The 21,968-nt window shown below is 44.2% G+C and overlaps 1 protein-coding gene across 1 annotated transcript; it reads left to right on the top strand.

Annotated features, from left to right (window-relative positions):
- Positions 1-664: 664 nt before the first annotated feature.
- On the top strand, positions 665-21,348 carry wdr36 (WD repeat domain 36). Its single transcript, XM_071349983.1, has 23 exons — positions 665-961; positions 1,478-1,505; positions 1,843-1,943; positions 2,139-2,256; positions 2,458-2,590; positions 2,810-2,864; positions 5,202-5,334; positions 5,495-5,670; positions 8,262-8,382; positions 8,474-8,539; positions 8,671-8,754; positions 8,873-9,027; positions 9,176-9,290; positions 9,385-9,550; positions 9,687-9,795; positions 9,985-10,064; positions 10,311-10,418; positions 11,218-11,315; positions 11,587-11,729; positions 11,997-12,116; positions 19,239-19,320; positions 19,578-19,765; positions 20,972-21,348. Exons 1-23 carry the CDS (start codon positions 806-808, stop codon positions 21,119-21,121), a joined length of 2,685 nt encoding a protein of 894 aa, XP_071206084.1. The 5' UTR covers positions 665-805; the 3' UTR covers positions 21,122-21,348.
- Positions 21,349-21,968: the final 620 nt, after the last annotated feature.

Genomic DNA, 21,968 nt, shown 5'->3' with positions numbered 1-21,968 from the left:
TGAAGAGTGTGGGAATCTGAAGGGCATTAAGACACGGCCATGTAAAGGTGCACAAGTTCAATGCAAGTTCTTGGAATGCTGGCAAATTTTTGTATCTGCAAACCTGATAGATATTTATTTTAAATCATAGCCACATTTAAAACCAGCAGCAGAAAATCTGTTTGATATTGTTTTATAAATCAAATATGAATCAACACTGTAATTGTTTATCAAGTATTTTCTGTAAATGTACATATGCAACCTTCTTTGGTGAAATCTATGTATGTTCTATATGATTGCTTATTTTCAGATATTACATTTTTCATTTCAACATATTTTTTAATTTGGTTATTTCAGGATTTATTAATGATGTCTTATTTCTGTATTTAAAAAATAATAATAAACGTTTGATAATAAACACTGTAATACCGTATTTTGATTTAGCTACAACACAAAATATGGGGTGGGGGATTAATTCATTATTTTATTCTCAATAGACACACAAGGCAATATATTATTTACTATACTAATAATTTATCAGACCGTTTTCAAGATTTTGTTGATAAATTTATTTGCAATATAATAGAGATTGAGAGGGGTAGATATTTATGGAGGGAATATCAGGGAATTTATCACGCGGAAGTTATAATTCTGTTAAATCCAGTCTATCGGACACATTTCAGTGTTACACAAGATGTGTTCACGCTTTGAAAACATTGAAGAACCACAGGAATAACGTTATTCTGCCTGCCGTTTCAAATAGATTACGAAAAAGGTCTCTAAATTTGATAGAAAGCATTACTTGATATACATCATAACCTAAAACATGCCTGTGGGTAGTAAAAAGGGAAGCGCTATATTTTCAGGCTTCAGAGCATTGGGACTGTATTCGAATCACCTCTCACACGTGGTACGGTACCATAAGAAACATCGAGAGTTCTACATTGTAACATCCGTGGGAAACTGTTTCCACACGTACAATGTAAGTACTTATGTTGATAAATGTAACGATAACGTTAGCTATTTACTTGTCACATAGAAATAATTTAAAACACATATGATGATAGTGTCTTTGCCATTTCCTGATGTCAACTAGATCGATGAAACAACATAGCTAGAGGATGTGCCACGAATGCAATGCCAGATTTTGAGGGCAGCCTTTTCTAAAATAACGTTATTTACCCTTACGAAAAAAGATTGCAGTCAGAGTGCAGTATGCTGCAAATACTGCGCCCAAAATACCACAGTAGACTGCAGTTACTGCACTTTTACTGTAGTTTCAAAACTGCTAGATTTTTTTGTACGAGTACATTAAGTTATCTGATAGCTCGCTAATTGTCATATTATAAACAGAGTGGTTATTTAGTGGTCCTATTGGTGGTCATCATTAGTTCTGTAGCCATAACAGTGACTAAAAAGATAAGTTATCATCAGTTCACATTTTTGCACATTCCATTGTTTTGTTTGGTAATGATATCAACCATTTGCAATGTTACAGGTCAAGAAACTTGGAATCGTTGCTGTCAGTAAGTAGGACTTCATGTATATTTATGTCGTTTAATTTAAAGGTAGCCTTTGTGATATGATGACATTTTACACAGTGGGACGTCCTCCCAACAGAAATCAACAGCACTCAAATGCATATCTGCCAAAAGAGACACTGTTTGCTCTTCCTAATGTGGGCATGTGTCAAGGGAGGGCATACATCGGGAAGATTGGATTCTGTTGATATCTGTAAGAGTTTCCCGACTGTGTATGACGATCACTCGTATCACTAAGTCTAGCTCCCTTTTATTAATTCACCGGTGTTACAGTTTCAAACAATTTGACTGTAGATTTAAGGAATGTATGAATTTTCCCAAGGTAATGCACTTCCAGAGGACATATCATACCTAGCAGCTGATCGAATGCTGGTCTATGTTGCAATTGGGAAAAAAGTATCAGCATTTGCCAGGAACAAAGAGGTGAAGTATTCATTCCATCACTTATATGATGAATATATTATATGATGATGATGACATCAAACTATTTAGGCCACCTACTTGTCATGACACGAGGCTAGCTGAGGGCACGCACTCGCTTTAGCGTAAATCTTACGTTGATTATAGTGAATGACATTGCTTATAGTAAACTGACTGTGCGATGTTGCGTCTATCCAGGTTGTTCACACGTACACCGGCCATGGAGCCGATGTTCACCTCCTGCTGCCTTTTGGGGATCACATCATTTCTGTAGACCGGGACAATGCTGTCATCGTTTGGGATGTGGAGTCAGAGGGTTGGTGTTGCTAAAATAATGCAGAACTGTTCATTGGGATCATCTTTTGAGTTGATCTGTTCCAATTAACCTTGAGTTGAACATGTTTTGGTAAAGTGATTGTTTTGAAATGATGATCAGTGGTTTTTCATTCTCCAGTCATACCAGTTTTTGTGAAGCCAATGAAATGGTTTTGTTCTCTCGCGCTTGTTTGTCCCACAGAGGAGTACCTGCAGATAACATTTGACAAAGTGTCATTTGAGGTGTCTGCTGTAATGCACCCAAGCACTTACCTGAACAAGATCCTGTTTGGGAGTAGCCAAGGAGGTCTCCAGCTCTGGAATGTGAAATCCAAGTACGGTCGTTCATGTAGTTTTCAAATATTTTTAACTAAAAAGTATTGGTTTATCATTCGTTTGTGAAATCATAAAACTGATGGAAGGACAGAACAGCCAAATATCTGTATTAATGCAACTAAAATTGTTGTAGTGTGCTTTATCAAAGTTGGGTCTTAAATGTAGGAATGTTTGCCATGTTCTCTGTGCTCATTAAGTGAATTTCTTTTGTATCTTAGCAAGCTTCTGCACACCTTCACTGGATGGCCATCAGGAGTTACAGTGCTTCAGCAGGTTGGTTAAAATATAATTTTACATTTCTCAAAGCTGAACGTTTTTAGGTTGAGGAACAGTCAAGCAAACACATGTTCAACTCCTTTCAAATACTGTATATGAAGGTACTGTGTAGCCTACATTCTGGCCCGGAAAGACATGCAGGCAGTGGCATAGGCAGAAATCTGATGATGGCAGGGCCAGCAAAAATTTAAGTGGGCCAATATTTGGGCACTCGAACCATATTTAAATGATCATAAACGCATAGCCTACCCTATACCCTACTGTATTCAGTCACACATAACAAACCATCTAATGTGATTTCGCATTACAGACCAAATAGTCTTGTAGACCTACGGAAATCCATGACTCTTGCATTTTAACATGCGACTCTACACATAATAAACCGTAGGCCTATGTAACGTTAATAATCGCACTAGGCAGCCGTAGACTAGAACAGTGGTCACCAACTTTTTCTTGGTCTAAATCACTTTGAGTGAAAATGTAAGCAGGGTGTGCCTACAATGTATTGTCTGATATCTATAGTGTATGGCAGGAGAAGCACAGGGCAAAGTTCTATTTCCAATGAAAGTAAGTTCTTAAAAATGATAGGCTATTTACATTGACTGGAAATAAACACTGTTTCATGCATTTGCCTCTTTTCATATATAATAAAAGAGGTCAGATTTCTCCATGTAGGCCGTCTCCTTATTATAAATAACGTACAGTTCCTTGTATTTGAAAACTCAAGTCTCAAGCTAAGCTATATGATAACCCTGGTAATAGGTCCGTCGATGTAGCCTATTACTTGCGAGGCACATCAGAGCATAAATAGAAATCTCTTTTTAATTTTTTCCATTTCACTGGACCGATGGTCATGTGGGGCGGCAGGTAGCCTAGTGGTTAGAGCGTTGGGCCAGTAACTGAAAGGTTGCTAGATCGAATCCCCGAGCCGACAAGGTAAAAATCTGTCGTTCTGCCCTTGAACAAGGCAGTTAACCCACGGTTCCTAGGCCGTCATTGTAAATAAGAATTTGTTCTTAACTGACTTGCCTGGTAAAATAAAAACTGTCTCAGCGGAGTTAGAAAGAGTGCGAGGTGAAGTGTTTCATGATTTCTAAAAGTGTTGAATAAAAAGAGCGTTTTAGTGCTGATCATTGTCTCTGACTGTATTCAAACTGTCTTTAGGGCCCTTGATTAGATCAGTGCAATCATTTTGGGTGCCGGTACCATTTATATTTTGGTGCAGGTACTCCTCAGTACTTTTGAGATAATATTCTATAAGAGGTTTGAGGTGCCGATATATATCTTTCCTGTGAGCTCCTGACCAAGTCAAGTACTGTGCTTAAGTTTAAAGACAAATAATGTCTTAGAGCAAAATGCTCTATCTGATTGGGTGGGCCTGGCTCCCCAGTGGGTGCTGTGCCTAAGCCCCTGCATACAGGTAACTGCCAAAATAAAGGAAACCCCAACGGCCACCACGAGCCAGAACCGCTTCAATGCACCTTGGCATAGATTCTACAAGTGTCTGGAACTGTATTGGAGCGATGTGACACCATTGTTCCGCGGGTGGTTTTATTTGGCTTCCCAGGTTTAATGAGCAAAGCATTTTTATAAAATGTTAAAACACCAGAAAATCAGCTCCAAGTAATTTTAATTTGGGAAATCTGTTCCCAAGTATTCCCAAGCATAATAGAAAGAAGTGATTGTATACAAATGTAAGCAAGGTTTGAAATTATTATGTGTCAGTCAAATATTATATTGGTTTTGACTTGCGGTCAATTTTCAGCCTTAAAATTATTTGTAATTATTTTCCGTCCCCCCCAACCATCCTCTCAAGAAAAGATCAGCCTGCGCCTGAATCTAGTTGATGATCCCCGGTATACACTTTGTATGGGATCTACTGTGTAGAAAAGTTGGCTACTGTGCAATCAGAAATTCTATGTGTGGGCCTCCCGAGTGGCGCAGTGTTCTAAGGCTCTGTCGCAGCCGGCCGTGACCAGGAGACCCATGGGGCGGCGCACAGCGTCGTCCGGGTTAGGGGAGGGTTTGGCCAGGAGGGATGTCCTTGTCCCATCGTGCACTAGCGACTCCTGGTGGCGGGCCTGCCGCAGTGCCCGCTGACACGGTCGCCAGGTGCACGGTGTTTCCTCCAACACATTGATGAGGATGGCTTCCGGGTTAAGTGGGCATTGTGTCAAGAAGCAGTGCGGCTTGGTCCGTGCGGGAGTTGCAGAGATGAGACAAGACTATAACTACCAATTGGATACCTCGAAATTGGGGGGAAAAAAGAGATTCAATCTGTTTCCTGTCAAGATTATCTCTCTCTCACCCATTTTCTCTAAACCGCCCCCTCAGACCCCAGCTGTGGACGTTGTAGGAGTTGGCCTATCATCGGGTCAGATCATCATCCACAACATCAAGTTTGATGAGTCACTGATGAAGTTCCAGCAAGACTGGGGCCCAGTCACTTCCCTTTCCTTCAGAACAGGTGACATCCCCAATTGAACGAGGTGTTGTCTTTATGATTATAATGATAAACACAACATTGTGTGGCTTCATTTTGTGTCTGGTGCGTCACTGCTTTGAGTACAATATAATAAATAAAATGTTTACTCACCTCTTAACACTTTGATGTGATTGTCTTCTAGATGGCCATCCAGTAATGGCGGCTGGTAGTCCTCTTGGACATATTGGGCTGTGGGATCTGGAGGAGAAGAAGCTTGTTTGTCAGATGAGAGATGCCCACAACACGGCTATCGCTGGACTAACATTCCTCCATGGCGAGCCTCTTCTCATCACCAATGGGGCTGATAACGGCATTCGGGTTAGTGTTACTTAAATTGTGTCATTCACTAGAGGGCGTCACTGTACAATTGCTTCTTTTTTTTTTACTACACATCTTAAAGAAGGGGTGTCAAACATACTGCCACATCTTCACTTGAAACTGTGTGGAAATGATTGTGTCTACGTTAATTTCTTGACTGTGTCCAGCGTGCTAATAATCACCGACATGAAAGCTTGACAGTCAGGGAGCATCGAAAATGTAAAAGATTGAAAACTGAATGCGCTCCGCCCGGACCTCTTTGAAGATCAAATGTGCCCCCCCGGACCTCTTTGAAAATCAAATGTGCCCCCCGGACCTCTTTGAAAATCAAATGTGCCTCCCCCCGGACCTCTTTGAAAATCAAATGTGCCCCCCGGACCTCTTTGAAGATCAAATGTGCCCCCCCGGACCTCTTTGAAAATCAAATGTGCCCCCCGGACCTCTTTGAAGATCAAATGTGCCCCCCGGACCTCTTTGAAGATCAAATGTGCCCCCCCCGGACCTCTTTGAAAATCAAATGTGCCCCCCGGACCTCTTTGAAGATCAAATGTGCCCCCCCCCCCGGACCTCTTTGAAAATCAAATGTGCCCCCCGGACCTCTTTGAAAATCAAATGTGCCCCCCGGACCTCTTTGAAGATCAAATGTGCCCCCCCCCCCCGGACCTCTTTGAAAATCAAATGTGCCCCCCGGACCTCTTTGTAGACCGAATGCGGCCCCCCCGGACCTCTTTGTAGACCGAATGCGCCCCCCCCGGACTTCTTTGTAGACCGAATGCGCCCCCCCCGGACTTCTTTGTAGACCGAATGCGCCCCCCCCGGACCTCTTTGTAGACCGAATGCGGCCCCCCGGACCTCTTTGTAGACCGAATGCGGCCCCCCGGACCTCTTTGTAGACCGAATACGCCCCCCCCCCCCCCCCCCGGACCTCTTTGTAGACCGAATGCGCCCCCCCCCCCCCGGACTTCTTTGTAGACCGAATGCGCCCCCCCGGACCTCTTTGTAGACCGAATGCGGACCTCTTTGTAGACCGAATGCGCCGCCCGGACCTCTTTGTAGACCGAATGCGGCCCCCCCGGACCTCTTTGTAGACCGAATGCGCTCCCCCCGGACCTCTTTGTAGACCGAATGCGCCCCCCCGGACTTCTTTGTAGACCGACTGCGCCCCCCCGGACCTCTTTGTTGACCGAATGCGGCCCCCCGGACCTCTTTGTAGACCGAATGCGCCCCCCCCCCCCCCCCCCCCCGGACCTCTTTGTAGACCGAATGCGCCCCCCCCCCCCGGACTTCTTTGTAGACCGAATGCGCCCCCCCGGACCTCTTTGTTGACCGAATGCGGCCCCCCGGACCTCTTTGTAGACCGAATGCGCCCCCCCCCGGACCTCTTTGTAGACCGAATGCGGCCCCCCCGGACCTCTTTGTAGACCGAATGCGCCCCCCCCCCCGGACCTCTTTGTAGACCGAATGCGCCCCCCCGGACTTCTTTGTAGACCGAATGCGCCCCCCCCCCCCCGGACCTCTTTGTAGACCGAATGCGCCCCCCCGGACTTCTTTGTAGACCGAATGCGCCCCCCCCCCCCCCCCGGACCTCTTTGTAGACCGAATGCGCCCCCCCCCCCGGACCTCTTTGTAGACCGAATGCGCCCCCCCCGGACCTCTTTGTAGACCGAATGCGGCCCCCCGGACCTCTTTGTAGACCGAATGCGGCCCCCGGACCTCTTTGTAGACCGAATGCGGCCCCCCGGACCTCTTTGTATACCGAATGCGGCCCCCCGGACATCTTTGTAGACCGAATGCGCCCCCCCCGGACCTCTTTGTAGACCGAATGCGGCCCCCCCGGACCTCTTTGTAGACCGAATGCGCCCCCCCGGACCTCTTTGTAGACCGAATGCGCCCCCCGGACCTCTTTGTAGACCGAATGCGGACCTCTTTGTAGACCGAATGCGCCGCCCGGACCTCTTTGTAGACCGAATGCGCCCCCCGGACCTCTTTGTAGACCGAATGCGGCCCCCCGGACCTCTTTGTAGACCGAATGCGCCCCCCCCCGGACCTCTTTGTAGACCGAATGCGCCCCCCCGGACCTCTTTGTAGACCGAATGCGGACCTCTTTGTAGACCGAATGCGCCGCCCGGACCTCTTTGTAGACCGAATGCGGCCCCCCGGACCTCTTTGTAGACCGAATGCGCCCCCCCGGACCTCTTTGTAGACCGAATCCCCCCCCCGGGTTAAAATTTGTTTGACACCCCTGTCTTAAAGCTTGTGTTTGCAAATCTCAAGTTGCAAATTCAGCACTGCTAACACATTCTCGTACCAACAGATTTGACCTTTATTTAACTAGGCAAGTCAGTTAAGAACAATTCTTATTTACAATGACGGCCTACCCCGGCCAAACCCGGACGACGCTGGGCCAATTGTGCGCCACCCTATGGGACTCCCAATCACGGCCGGATGTGATACAGCCTGGATTCAAACCAGGGACTGTAGTGACGCCTTCTTTCACTGAGATGCAGAGCCTTAGACCGCTGTGCCACTCGGGAGCCCTCAAGATTTGGTATTCAACCATAGAGTTTTGAATGATCAGTCATATTCCTCAGGTGTGGATCTTTGACACGGCGGGCGGAGGAGGCCGTCTACTCAGGAGTCGTCTGGGACACAGCGCCCCGCCCACTAAGGTCCAGCACCACGGCCTGAACGGACATCACATTCTCAGTGCTGGTATGTGTGACTTGCTTTATCAGGCAGTTGTATAAGGCATCTGAGTTTTTTTTATTTTTTATTTATCCGCTGTACTCTTTCTTTTTCTAAGGTCAAGATGGTACTCTGCAGTCGTTCTCCACTGTTCATGAGAGATTCAACAGGAGTTTAGGACATGGTACGATTACATTTTTTCCGTTGTAGGAAAAATTGCTGTTATGGACAATGAGATGTCAATTTGAGTACTGTTTACCTGCATGAATACTTGTTTGCTCTATTCTTCATGACAATAAACCAATTGGTTACTAGGTTCCATCAACAAGAAGAAATCCAAAAAGAAAAGCTTGAGGTATGACCAACTAAAGCTTCCTGCCATCACCACTTTCGCCTCAGGTATGTTTAGCACACAAAAAAAACTCAAAACAAGTCAGTTTATCTGTAGAACCTTTATCATTGAATGGGATTTAATTTGTTAAAACGTTTGTTTTCTCTGATTCTATGTGTGATGTAGAGAGTGCCCGTCAGAGTGATTGGGACAGTATAGTGGCGTGTCACCGAGGGTACCTCATGACGACCACCTGGAACTATCAGAAGGGCAGCATGGGAGCACACAAGCTGGAGCCAGAACGCTTCAACAAGAACCGCGCTCTCAGCGTCCATGCTACGGTAGCTAAATATGTGTCAAATGTGTTGTTTTTAGTGTCAAATGAACCCAAATGATTTGATGAGTTAGTTTATAACGCAGAGTTTAACTCGCGAAACAAACATAATGGATGCGCTGTTTATGTTGTTAAAATGTGTACTTTCTCCTCAGGCGGTGGATATCACGTCATGTGGTAACTTCGTGGTGGTAGGACTCTCATCTGGACATATTGACGTTTACAACATGCAGTCTGGCATGCATAGGGGTCAATATGGAGAGGACGAAGGTAAGTACCCCCAGAAAGACAATTACCGGTGTATATTTGGCTCGTGCTTTCCGTGAAAGATTCAGCTTCATTTGTCCCATCTCTGACCCTGTAGCTCACAGGGGGGCGGTGCGCGGCGTGTCGGTGGATGGACTCAACCAGCTGACCGTGAGTGCCGGAGCTGACAAACTGGTCAACATCTGGAAGTTCAAATCTAGGAAGCTGGTCCACTCCATTGACCTGGGCACCAGGCCCGTCACCACACACCTGCACCGGGACAGGTACGGGACAGATAACACCACAGGGAAGAATAGCACTTACACGACTGCACTTCTTCCAACTGATTTTAGTTTTCACGTGGTTAATACATAGCTGTAGAAACGTGTCTGATTGCAGTCTTTTCTGTCCCTGGTAAAGTGGCATGTTGGCCGTGGCGCTGGACGACTTCACGCTCAATGTTATGGACCTGGAGACCAAGAGGATTGTCCGCAAGTTCTCTGGCCACCGAGGACAGGTCAATGACATGGTGAGTCGTTATCTTTCTTGATCCCCCTTTCTCAGTTTTTTTTTCTCGATTTTGATATATATATGATATATATATATATATATATATATATATATATATATATATATATATATATATATATATATATATATATATATATTTTTTTTTTTTGAGTACTGAGGATTTTTCTTGTCTGACATTTCCCCTCAGGCTTTCAGTCCAGACGGTCGTTGGTTGATAACGGCAGCCATGGACTGTACTATCAGGACATGGGACCTTCCCTCTGGCTGGTAAGACTAACCCTTCCGCTTCTGGAGCTACCGCTCGTCATTTCCTCTCTCCTCTCACCATAACCTGAAATCGTGGAAATGACTTTTGTCCAGATTCTTTTTATTTTACATTTTTTAAGGGCTTTATCATAAATGTAGTTTATCAATGAATCTCCTTCAAGTGCTCTGCAGGGGAATTTCCCTCTCAGGCTTGACTTGATTTATTCTCTTTTTTTTTCTTCTGTCACTGTTAACTTTCTTTCCTAGCCTGGTGGACTGCTTCTTGGTCGACTTTGCTGCAGTCAGTTTGACCATGTCACCCACAGGGGACTTTCTAGCCACCTCCCATGTCGACAACTTGGGGATCTACTTATGGTATGAGTCACCACCACATCAAAGAAAGACTGTGCGGGGGGGGAGTCACTGATTATCTGAGGTTATGTCATTATTACGGAACCTAACCTGCTGGTTAATGTTCCCACTAACAGGCAACCAAGCATTCGATGATAAAGGAACAATCTTGATTAGCTTAGTCTTTGAATAAATGAGACTCAGCGAATTAGTAGTCATATGGTCAATTGTTACAGCATCTATGCAATTTAATCGTTATTTATGAAGGATTATTATGAAGGATTTTTGATATTCCCTTGTATTCAAGTAGTTTGCTGTGACACAATGTGTTGCATGTATATTGAGTAGTAGTATCACATCCAGTATAATAGTATTCAGGATAGTAACTGGTAGTATTCAGCAATAATAATAATGTATGACATTTACCAGACGCTTTTGCCCAAAGCGACTTAGTCATGTGTGCATACATTTTACGTACGGCAGGTCCCGGGAATTGAACCCACTATCCTGGCGTTGCAAGCGCCATGCTCTACCAACTGAGCTACAGAGCACAACGTCATAGTAGTATTCAGTATTAGTATTTCATCGAGTACAGGCCCAGCTGAATGAACAACAAAGACAGAATGCAATATGACAGAATGCAGTATTCATTCACACTATGCCCGTAGAATAGGAAACAAAGTGAATTATGCTATGCTTACTGGATGAAGTATATATGAGCATTCAGATCAGCCTTCCTGATTGAACATTCGTACCGCTACATTAGTATTATTGTTGAGTGAGCATCCCATGTTGAGTGAATTCCATATTGTTGTGTTTCCAGGTCCAACAACACGCTGTGCGGTATGGTGTCGTTGCGCCCCCTGCCTGCAGATTACGAGCCCACCGCGATCATGCTGCCAGGAACCTGTCCCAGCCAAGGTACCGACTGAACAGCCACTGTACCCTTGTAGCACTTACTCTGTACGGAGCACAGGGGGCTCGAAAGTCCCCCACACCATCTGGACTGGCACATGTAACAGTGGTACCAGCCAATTATTCAAGCGGTCCTTTTGAATATTGACTAGATATTGATGGAGAAAAACAATACTGTGGCATTCAAATGCTTGAAATAGCCTTTCTGAAACTTAAGCAATATTAGATGGTAGTTGATGGTATCCGTTGCCAAAGAAACATGAGTTTTCTTCTGCAGATGAAGAGGGAGAGGGAGATGCTGATCTCGACACTGAGATGATAGAGTATGAGTCTCCTGAGCAACTGGACGAGCAGCTGGTCACCCTCTCTCTGCTGGCCGACTCTCGCTGGAAGAACCTGCTGCACCTCGACATCATCAAGGTGAGCATGTCACACTGTGGTTGTCTGTGGAGGGAAAATGGGTCACCTACAGGGTCTCAAGCCCAGGTTGTCTGTGCGACTCAAGACTGTCTTAGCCCTCTGAGCTAAACCCAAGGCAACACAAGTCTCCTTATACTTGCAGTGCCTGACAACACGTGTAGTAATCATTGTCATCGCGTCATAAGACAGACATTCACAGTGCTCATATATTTTGTTTTTGTTATGTCGGACTGAAATTACATTGGTGTTTTCCCCTTTCACATATAGCAACGGAACAAACCCAAGGAGCCCCCCAAGGTTCCAAAGGCTGCCCCCTTCTTTATGCCCACCATCCCAGGACTAATTCCACAGTTTGCCCCCTCTGAAGGCTCCAACCAGGGGGAACAGGTGAGAGAAGTTAGCTACTTCTTCAAGTTCTGATAATTAACAGAACTCCATGAATGACCCTGAAACCACAACACTGTAAAATACATGTTCATATGTTTTTTTAAACATTTAATGTAAATAACAGGAGCTGGAATCCTTAATGTTGAAACTGCCATGTCTGTTTGCGATGTTCAAGTCAAATTGTATTTGTCACATGCGCCGACTACAATAGCAGACCTACCAACATGCACACATTTTGCGTACCAACTGCGCAACTCTCTGTCCATGTACGAGATCTGAGTTTAAAGTACACAGAAATGAATAGGGACTGATTTATTAATATTTTTTAAATTACATTTGAATAAAAAATAAATCCACTGAGTAAATCTAACATCCCTGTTCTCGAGCTGCAACACACAGGCATCTACGGAGTTTGTGTCAACGGACACGGAGATGAATACATCATTATTGGACGTAGCTACCCCGTGTCTGCTCCTCCTCCTGTTTGTTGTGATGCTGAGTTTGCCGACTGTCAGCTGTACGTAAACACATGGGCAAATCCCTTTTCGACTCCGTGTGTTGTGGAAAGGTAAACACTTAATTGTTTCACGCTAACGTGAGCGAACATAAGATGGACATTCAGTGGGCTCTAAAGTGCCAGCAGTTCACTCGCATTTGCTAGTGAAAGAAATTAAATGCAAATAAGAAAAATAACTGGTTGCATTTGTGCGAGTGATATACATTTAATTCTGCGTCCCATTAGTTGTATTTTCCACGTAACATTACGAGGATCACGCAACCTGATAGACTGTAACTGAAATTATGATCCATGTCAGAAAAAGCACTACAAAAGTATAATCCCAAATAAATATAAACATCTTGGCATTAAATGGAGTCGGGAGTTTGGAAGACTGCATGATGAAGAATGAATGAGTGTCCTGTATTAGCTATAGGGGCAATGCTTCTAAAATGCCTTTGCAGTAGATTTGAGATTTGATCAATTTCAAAAATCTGAAATGATGTATGTGCTGCACAGACATCCAATAAGCACCTTTACATAGGCTGACACATTGCCAACAGGCAGACAGCCAAGATCTCATCCTTCAACTTTTTCACGGCATGCTTTCCCTGCATTATTTCTGAGGGAGCCTCTGTTGATCTGGTGGAAGATGAGTTTAGACTCTTATCAGGCAACACCCTTTGAGCAGAGTCTGGTCAACATGCGCACGGATCAGGCCAGGAGAGAAATCTGCACAATGAAAAGGGGGTGGCAGCCTGGTCTACTCCCACCTTTTGGCTGTGATGCTGGGGATATTCAGTCTCGTTTCCAAGGACAAAACCCAGTACAGAGCTTCCCTCAGTACAGACATGCTGAGTGCCCTCATTACCACGGTTTCAATGATTGCCAGAGGAACTGTTTGCCACAGAGAAGTCTACCCTGATGCCCTGCTGCGTGAGGCTAAATCTGCTAGCTGCCAGGCAAATCTGTCTAGGAAATGATTTCCTGAACATTTGAAGGTCTCCAGAAGGTTTGTTCTCACCCACTGTTTCCTATCATAGTTTTTTCCTTTTTATTATGGATAACATGTTGATTTGATACTGATGCTCTGCTCAAACATTTGTTGCTCTTATCCATTTTTTTTATTTTTTTCCCCCCCTTGGATAAGACGTTTGTACATTTTGTACTTAAACAAACAACTTGTTATTATTTGCTTAATATTTTTTTTTAAGTTTAAGAATTAAGGCCCTTTGTGTGTTCTTTCTAATTACATCTTGTTAGTGACTTTTACCATGTGTGTAACCTGGAATGCTGTCAAAGTATTCCAACCTTTTTGTAAACTTGATTTGGTACAATTCTATAATTGCGATCAGACTCACGAACAACGTGTGGGGGAAGGAACCCCAATTCGGGGAGTGCTACGAGCGCGAGTTGAATCACCAATTTGCCGCGCGCGTCTGGTGCTCTAAAAAGTTGGACAGGGTTGGCAGGTCTGCAATAGGTGTAGACCTTACAGTGAAATGCTTACTTACAAGCCCATAACCAACAATGCCGTTTTAAGAAAAAATACAGGGGGTACTGGTACAGAGTCGATGTGCGAGGGCACCGGTTAGTCGAGGTAATTTGTACATGTAGGTAGAGTTATTATGCATAGATAATTAACAGAGAGTAGCAGCAGTGTAAAGGGGGGAGGGGGGGGGGCAATACAAATGGTCTGGGTAGACATTTTAATTAGATGTTCAGGAGTCTTATGGCTTGAGGGTAGAAGCTGTTCAGAAGCCTCTTGGACTTAGACTTGGTGCTATCAAAGACCCCAGCCACCCTAGTCATAGACTTGGTGCTCCCATGCGGTAGCAGAGAGAACAGTCTATGACTAGGGTGGCTGGGGTCTTTGATAATTTTTAGGGCCTTCCTCTGACACCGCCTGGTGTAGAGGTCCTGGATGGCAGGAAGCTTGTCCCCAGTGATGTACAGGGCCAGACGCACTACCCTCTAGTGCCTTGCGGTCGGAGGCCGAGCAGTTGCCAGGCAGTGATGCAACCAGTTAGGATGCTTTCTGGTGCAGCTGTAGAACCTTTTGAGGATCTGAGGACCCATGCCAAATCTTTTCAGTCTCCTGAGGGGGAATAGGTTTTGTCATGCCCTCTTCACGACTGTCTTGGTGTGCTTGGACCATGTTAGTTTGTTGGTGATGTGAACGCCAAGGAGCTTGAAGCTCTCAACCTGCTCCACTACAACACCATTGATGAGAATGTGGGTGTGCTCGGTCCTCCTTTTCCTGTAGCCCACAATCATCTCCTTTTTCTTGATCATGTTGAGGGAGAGGTTGTTGTCCTGGCACCACACGGCCAGGTCGCTTACCTCCTCCCTGTAGGCTGTCTCGTCATTGTCGGTGATCAGGCCTACCATTGTTGTGTCATCGGCAAACTTAATGATGGTGTTGGAGTCATACCTGGTCATGAGTGAACAGACAGTACAGGAGAGGACTGAGGGGCCCCCGTGTTGAGGATCAGCGTGGCTGATGTGTTGTTACCTACCCTTAACCTACCCTTGGAGGTGTTTAGCCTTTCAAAGCACTTCATGGCTTCAGACGTGAGTGCTATAGGTCGGTATTCATTTAGGCAGGTTAACTTAGTGTTCTTGGGCACAGGGACTATGGTGGTCTGCTTGAAACATGTTGGTATTACAGACTCAGACAGGGAGAGGTTGAAAATGTCAGTGAAGACCCTTGCCAGTTGGTAAGTGCATTCTCGGAGTACACGTCCTGGTAATCTGTCTGACCCTGCGGCCTTGTGAATGTTGACCTGTTTAAAGGTCTTACTCACATCAGCTACGGAGAGCGTCATCACACAGTCGTCCGGAACAGCTGATGCTGTCATGCATGCTTCAGTGTTACTTGCCTCGAAGCGAGCATAGAAGTCATTTAGCTCGTCTGGTAAGCTCGTGTGCTTCCCTTTTGTAGTCTAATAGTTTGCAAGCCCTGCCACATCCGACGAGCATCGGAGACGGTGTAGTACGATTCGATCTTAGTCCTGTATTGACACTTTGCCTGTTTGATGGTTCGGCGGAGGGCATAGCAGAATTTCTTATAAGCTTCCGGGTTAGAGTCCCGCTCCTTGAAAGCGGCAGCTCTACCCTTTAGCTCAGTGCGGATGTTGCCTGTAATCCATGGCTTCTGGTTGGGGTATGTACGTACGGTCACTGTGGGGACGACGTCATCGATGCACTTATTGATGAAGCCAGTGACTGATGTGGTGTACTAAATGCTTTGTATGCTTCTCTGTGTGTGGAGTAAAAGTGGTCGAGAGTTGTTGTTTTTTCTCCTCTGGTTGCACATTTAACATGCTGGTAGAAATGAGGTCAAATTTATTTGAGTTTTTCTGCATTAAAGTCCCCAGCCACTAGGAGCGCCGCCTCTGGGTGAGCGTTTTCCTGTTTGCTTATGGCCGTATACAGCTCATTAAATGCAGTCTTAGTGCCAACATCTGTTTGTGGTGGGAAATAGGCAGCTACGAAGAATATAGATGAGAACTTTCTAGGTAGATAGTGTTGTCTACAGCTTATCATTGAATACTCTACCTCAGACGTGCAAAACCTCGAGACTTCCTTAGATTTCGTGCACCAGCTGTTTACAAATATACAGTTGAAGTCGGAAGTTTACATACACTTAGGTTGGAGTCATTAAAACTCGTTTTTCAACCACTCCACAAATTTCTTGTTAACAAACTGTAGTTTTGGCAAGTCGGTTAGGACATCTACTTTGTGCATGACACAAGTAATTTTTCCAACAATTGTTTACAGACAGATTATTTCACTTATAATTCAATGTATCACAATTCCAGTGGGTCAGAAGTTACATACACTAAGTTGACTGTGCCTTTAAACAACTTGTAAAATTCCAGAAAATGATGTCATGGCTTTAGAAGCTTCTGATAGGCTAATTGACATCATTTGAGTCAATTGGAGGTGTACCTGTGGATGTATTTCTAGGCCTACCTTCAATCTCAGTGCCTCTTTGCTTGACATCATGGGAAAATCAAAAGAAATCAGCCAAAACCTCAGAAAAAAACTTGTAGACCTCCACAAGTCTGGTTCATCCCTGGGAGCAATTTCTAAATGCCTGAAGGTACTACTTTCATCTGTACAAACAATAGTACGCAAGCATAAACACCATGCGACCACGCAGCCGTCATAGCGCTCAGGAAGGAGACGTGTTCTGTCTCCTAGAGAGGAACGTACTTTGGTGCGAAAAGTGCAAATCAATCACAGCACAACAGCAAAGGACCCTGTGAAGATGCTGGAGGAAACGGGTACAAACGTATCTGTATCCACAGTAAAATGAGTCCTATAGTTGCATAACCTGAAAGGCTGCTCAACAAGGAAGAAGCCACTGCTCCAAAACCGCCATAAAAAAGCCAGACTACGGTTTGCAACTGCACATGGGCACAAAGATCGTATTTTTTGTAGAAATGTCCTCTGGTCTGATGAAACAAAAACAAAACTGTTTGGCCATAATGACCATCGTTATGTTTGGAGGAAAAAGGGGGAAGCTTGCAAGCCGAAGAACACCATCCCAACCGTGAAGCACGGGGGTGGCAGCATCATGTTGTGGGGGTGCTTTGCTGCAGGAGGGACTGGTGCACTTCACAAAATAGATGGCATCATGAGGGAGGAAAATTGTGGATATATTGAAGCAACATCTCAAGACATCAGTCAGGAAGTTAAAGCTTGGTAGCAAATGGGTCTTCCAAATGGACAATGACCCCAAGCATACTTCCAAAGTTGTGGCAAAATGGCTTAAAGACAACAAAGTCAAGGTATTGGAGTGGCCATCACAAAGCCCTGACCTCAATCTTATAGAAAATGTGTGGGCAGAACTGAAAGTGTGTGTGTGAGCAAGGAGGCCTACAAACCTGACTCGGTTACACCAGCTCTGTCAGGAGGAATGGGCCAAAATTCACCCAACTTATTGTGGGAAGCTTGTAGAAGGCTACCCATAACGTTTGACCCAAGTTAAATAATTGAAAGGCAATGCTACCAAATACTAATTGAGTGTATGTGAACTTCTGACACACTGGGAATGTGATGAAAGAAATATAAAGCTGAAATAAATAATTCTCTCTACTATTATTCTGACATTTCACATTCTTAAAATAAAGTGGTGATCCTACTGACCTAAGACAGGGAATTTTACTAGGATAAAATGTCAGGAATTGTGAAAAACTGAGTTGAAATGTATTTGGCTAAGGTGTATGTAAACTTCCGACTTCAACTGTACATAGACCGCCACCCCTCGTCTTACCAGAGTCCTCTGTTCTATCCTGTCGAAAAGCTTAAAACTCGCCAGCTGTATGTTATTCATGTCGTCGTTCAGCCACGACTCGGTAAAACATAAGATATTACAGTTTAATGTCCCATTTGGTGGGATATCGTGATCCGAGTTCGTCTATTTTATTATCGATTGATTGTACGTTGGCTAATAGGACCGATGGGAAAGGTAGATTACCCTCTCGGCGACGGATCCTAACAAGGCACCCGGATCTTCGTCCACGACACCACTGTCTTTTTCTCCTGCGAATTACGGGGTTGAGGCCCTTGCCCGGGTGTCTGAAGTAAATCCTTCCCGTCCGACTCATTGAAGAAAAAGTATTCCTCCAGTATGGGTTGAGTAATCGGTGTCCTGATATCTAAAAGCTCTTTTCAGTCATAAGAAATGGTGGCATAAACATTATGTACAAAATAACTTACAAATAACGCTAAAAAACATACACTATAGCACAATTGGTTACGGGATCGTGAAACGGCAGCCATCTCCTTTGGCGCCATTCTTCCACAACAACAACGAAGTTAGTGCAAACAACAAACACTTTTTTTTTCTTCTCTCTAACATGGGCGACGCTAAAGCTCAACTACCCAACCCGAGCCCAGTGGGTTAGGGCCAGGTAAGGTCTGTTTTTCCCATCAATAACGAGGGTATGGGCAGGGCTCGGGTATCACTAAATTGACCACTAACATTTTGGAGCTATTTGCTCGTGATCTGCTGCGAGGTACTGTCATATCTGACTAAGATCATAGCATGGTGTCAGAAGTGCTTCAACCTCATCAAATATAAGACAGGAGAGATTCTTTCACAGAAAATAATAATGTTCCTTGAGTTCAGAGGGACTAAGTAGCTAACAGTCTACTGCTCTCTGTCTCGTCATTGAACAGAGCAGCCCAGGCGGAGCCATTTGCTATAGATACTCACAGATACAGAACCACCATGAGCAGAGCGAGCAGCGACTGACAGACAGCGAGGAGTAGCTATAATGCATTTGCTAACAGAGGAAGTTATTTTGGATTTCGGGCAGGGCTGGGCCTTAAAATTGTCAGAAGCAATCAGACCTGGGTATGGTAGGGCCTGAGTGTCGCTGGCATGGGTAGGGCTCGGACTTGAAATTCATGCCCGTGCAGGGCTCTAGGCGACCCTCCCCACCTCTGCTTTGTCAACAAAACAATAACGGCTGTGGGGTGGACAGTGGCGCTGTTTCCCCTACTACTGATTCCAACTTTAAAAAAGGTTGTTTGCTTTTCATATTATCCCCACTCCCATAATAACTGTTATTTGGTTTAAACAATGCTTCTTTTGTTTACTTTTTTCACAGTCAAAGATTGTGAATTTTGGAGTCCTGGCACAGAAGTCCCTTTTCTACCAACAGCTAGAATCTGCTATGCTCAGCAACAAATGTAAGTCTGAATCTCACTTAGCTAGCTATTACTCACCGCACACCTCTTGCAAGCATAGCAATTCCTCTAACCCCAAATCAATTCTGAGGCCATAAAAACGCAAGAATATCTTTTATAATCACAATACTTGGGCCTACTGCTATGACGTCAAGTCATTAGCATGTGCACTAACTAAAGTATTATTTTACATTTCTAATGACATGTACCTCAGGCCAATAGCAATACAATGAATAACCCGTCGTCATTGTTTCCTCCAGATGATGGCCCTGTGGGGATGCTGAAAGAGATGGGTCCGTCTGGAATTGATACTGAACTCCGAGGCCTGGCCCCTGATATGGGTGGAGACGTCTCCGTCTTACAAGGTTTCCTGAAGATGGTGGCCAGCATGCTGGACTCCAAGAGAGACTTTGATCTGGCACAGGCCTACTTGGCTCTCTTCCTAAAGGTAACCACATAAATATCATAGTCACTAACACTGCACGTTTAATAAGCCGCTGTTATACCAAGGTTCGCGTTAGTTCACAGCTGTATTTTCAAAATGCAGACATCTGTATTTAAAAATGAAAAAATAAATTTGCCTGCGTTTTATATTGAAAGTCGTTTTTTTTTTTTTTTGCTTCACATGGTGATCAAGGCCGTGCAATTATAGTTTACCATCACAAAAAATACATTAGTGCGACATATTCCTTGGAAAATAGCTTCATTTTCATCAGATGACTACAGAAGTGCAACACTATTTGGCTAGTAGTAAATGAGAAAGGTATTTTTTTGCAAAAAATTATGCATGGCCATCATATTTATCATAGAAAGAATGTAGCCAGCTACATTTCCTAATGTTTTGCCTGAAGTGAATCTTCATTTTACAGGAGAAACCGAGAAAAGTACTAGAGAAAAGTAGCTACACGTCAGTCAGAGCGCTGTCTGATGATAGAATGCCCATTCGTGAATTCTCATCTGAGTGGAGAAGTGCAACTGAAGCACAAGATTTGTCTGATGCCGAGCAGAAATTACAATAAGGAGCGTTTTAGGTCTGGTTTACAAAACAAAGCAAGATATTTATTTAGCTTTTTGATCTATTTTTCTGGGTGAAAAATAGAGTTCTGCGTTAATGCAACCACTGTATACCTGTGTAAAAACAGTTTATTTTTATTTAATCTACATTTTATTGATTTTGTTGTTTTTATTGTTACGTTTTAGTCCAATGTTATTACTACAGTAATTGTATCGTTGTTACAAAGGTATAAGAGATGAAGGGGAAAGTTGTTTTCTGTTGCGTTGACTGTCATCCACTTACATCTGCAGCCAGCAGATGGCATCAGAACATTATGATTGGGAAGAAAAAACAGAAACGTAAAAATACTCTGATACACAACGCCCTATTCAATCAAAACTAATACCCAGATTTCCTGTAGAAGTCAAATAAAAATGAAACAAGAAAACAACATGTTTGACTTGATATTCTGTTGTTTCCCTCTTAAAATACAATCTATTTTGTTGAGTACCTTCATTCAAATTGCATCTTTACAGAACATGAAGAATGATGTTTTTGTCTTCACAGCACCACAGGCACGTTCTGAGGGCAAGTAACACGTGTGTGTTCATGTATGGCTAGACTTGCATCCATCACTAACCCTGGTTCGTCTCTCTCTAGCTGCATCTCAGACTGATCTCCCAGGAACCAGGGCTGATGGAGGAGGCATCTAAAGTATCAGAGAAACTGGAGGAGACTTGGACATCCATGCAGACACTTTTCAATCAGAGCCTGTGTTTGCTGTCATACACCAAGAGTGCACTGCTTTGAAGTGTACCTCTCCCAACGTTGTTTTTCACCATAAAAGTTGTGTATAAATCTCCTATACAGTATTCTCGGCGCAAGTATCACAGTTGATGCAAGATAAATTGGTCACATTTTATGTTGAAGTGCTCTCATGCTTTTGTAATGGTCTAACAAAATATGAAGTTCAATGAATCCATGGTTGATCGAAACCTGATGTAACCGTTTAAAATAAACATGATTGTATTTCTCCAGATTGTTTTCACTTTGTTTGTTCCTTTGGTCAGCTTTAGTTTGCTTTGTTCCCTGCTGTCTCAATAGTGTACAGCATAGTAATACGGATTATACAGAGGATAAAGCTCAGGTGCATCCTGTTTCCATTGATTATCCTTGATGTTTCTACAACTTGGAGTCCACCTGTGGTACATTCAATTGATTGGACCTGATTTGGAAAGGCACACACTTGTCTATATAAGGTCCCACAGTTGACAGTACATATTAGAGCAACAACGAAGCCATGAGGTCGAAAGAATTGTCCCTAGAGCTCCGAGACAGGATTGTGTCGAGGCACAGATCTGGGGTAGGGTACCAAAACGTTTCTGCAGCATTGAAGGTCCCCAAGAACACAGTGGCCTCAATGATTCTTAAATGGAAGAAGTTTGTAACCACCAAAACCTTTCCTAGAGCTGGCCGCCCGGCCAAACTGAGCAATCGGTGGAGAAGGGCCTTGGTCAAGGAGGTGACCAACAACCCGATGGTCACTCTGACAGAGCTCCAGAGTTCCTCTGTTGAGATGGGAGGACCTTCCAGAAGGACAACTCTGCAGCACTCCACCAATCAGGCCTTTATGATAGAGTGGCCAGACGGAAGCCAC

Source organism: Salvelinus alpinus, chromosome 18 (genome assembly GCF_045679555.1).
Source record: "Salvelinus alpinus chromosome 18, SLU_Salpinus.1, whole genome shotgun sequence".
NCBI lineage: Eukaryota > Metazoa > Chordata > Actinopteri > Salmoniformes > Salmonidae > Salvelinus > Salvelinus alpinus.
Note: the sequence above shows the minus strand (reverse complement) of the source record. Positions and strands in the feature narration are given on the sequence as shown.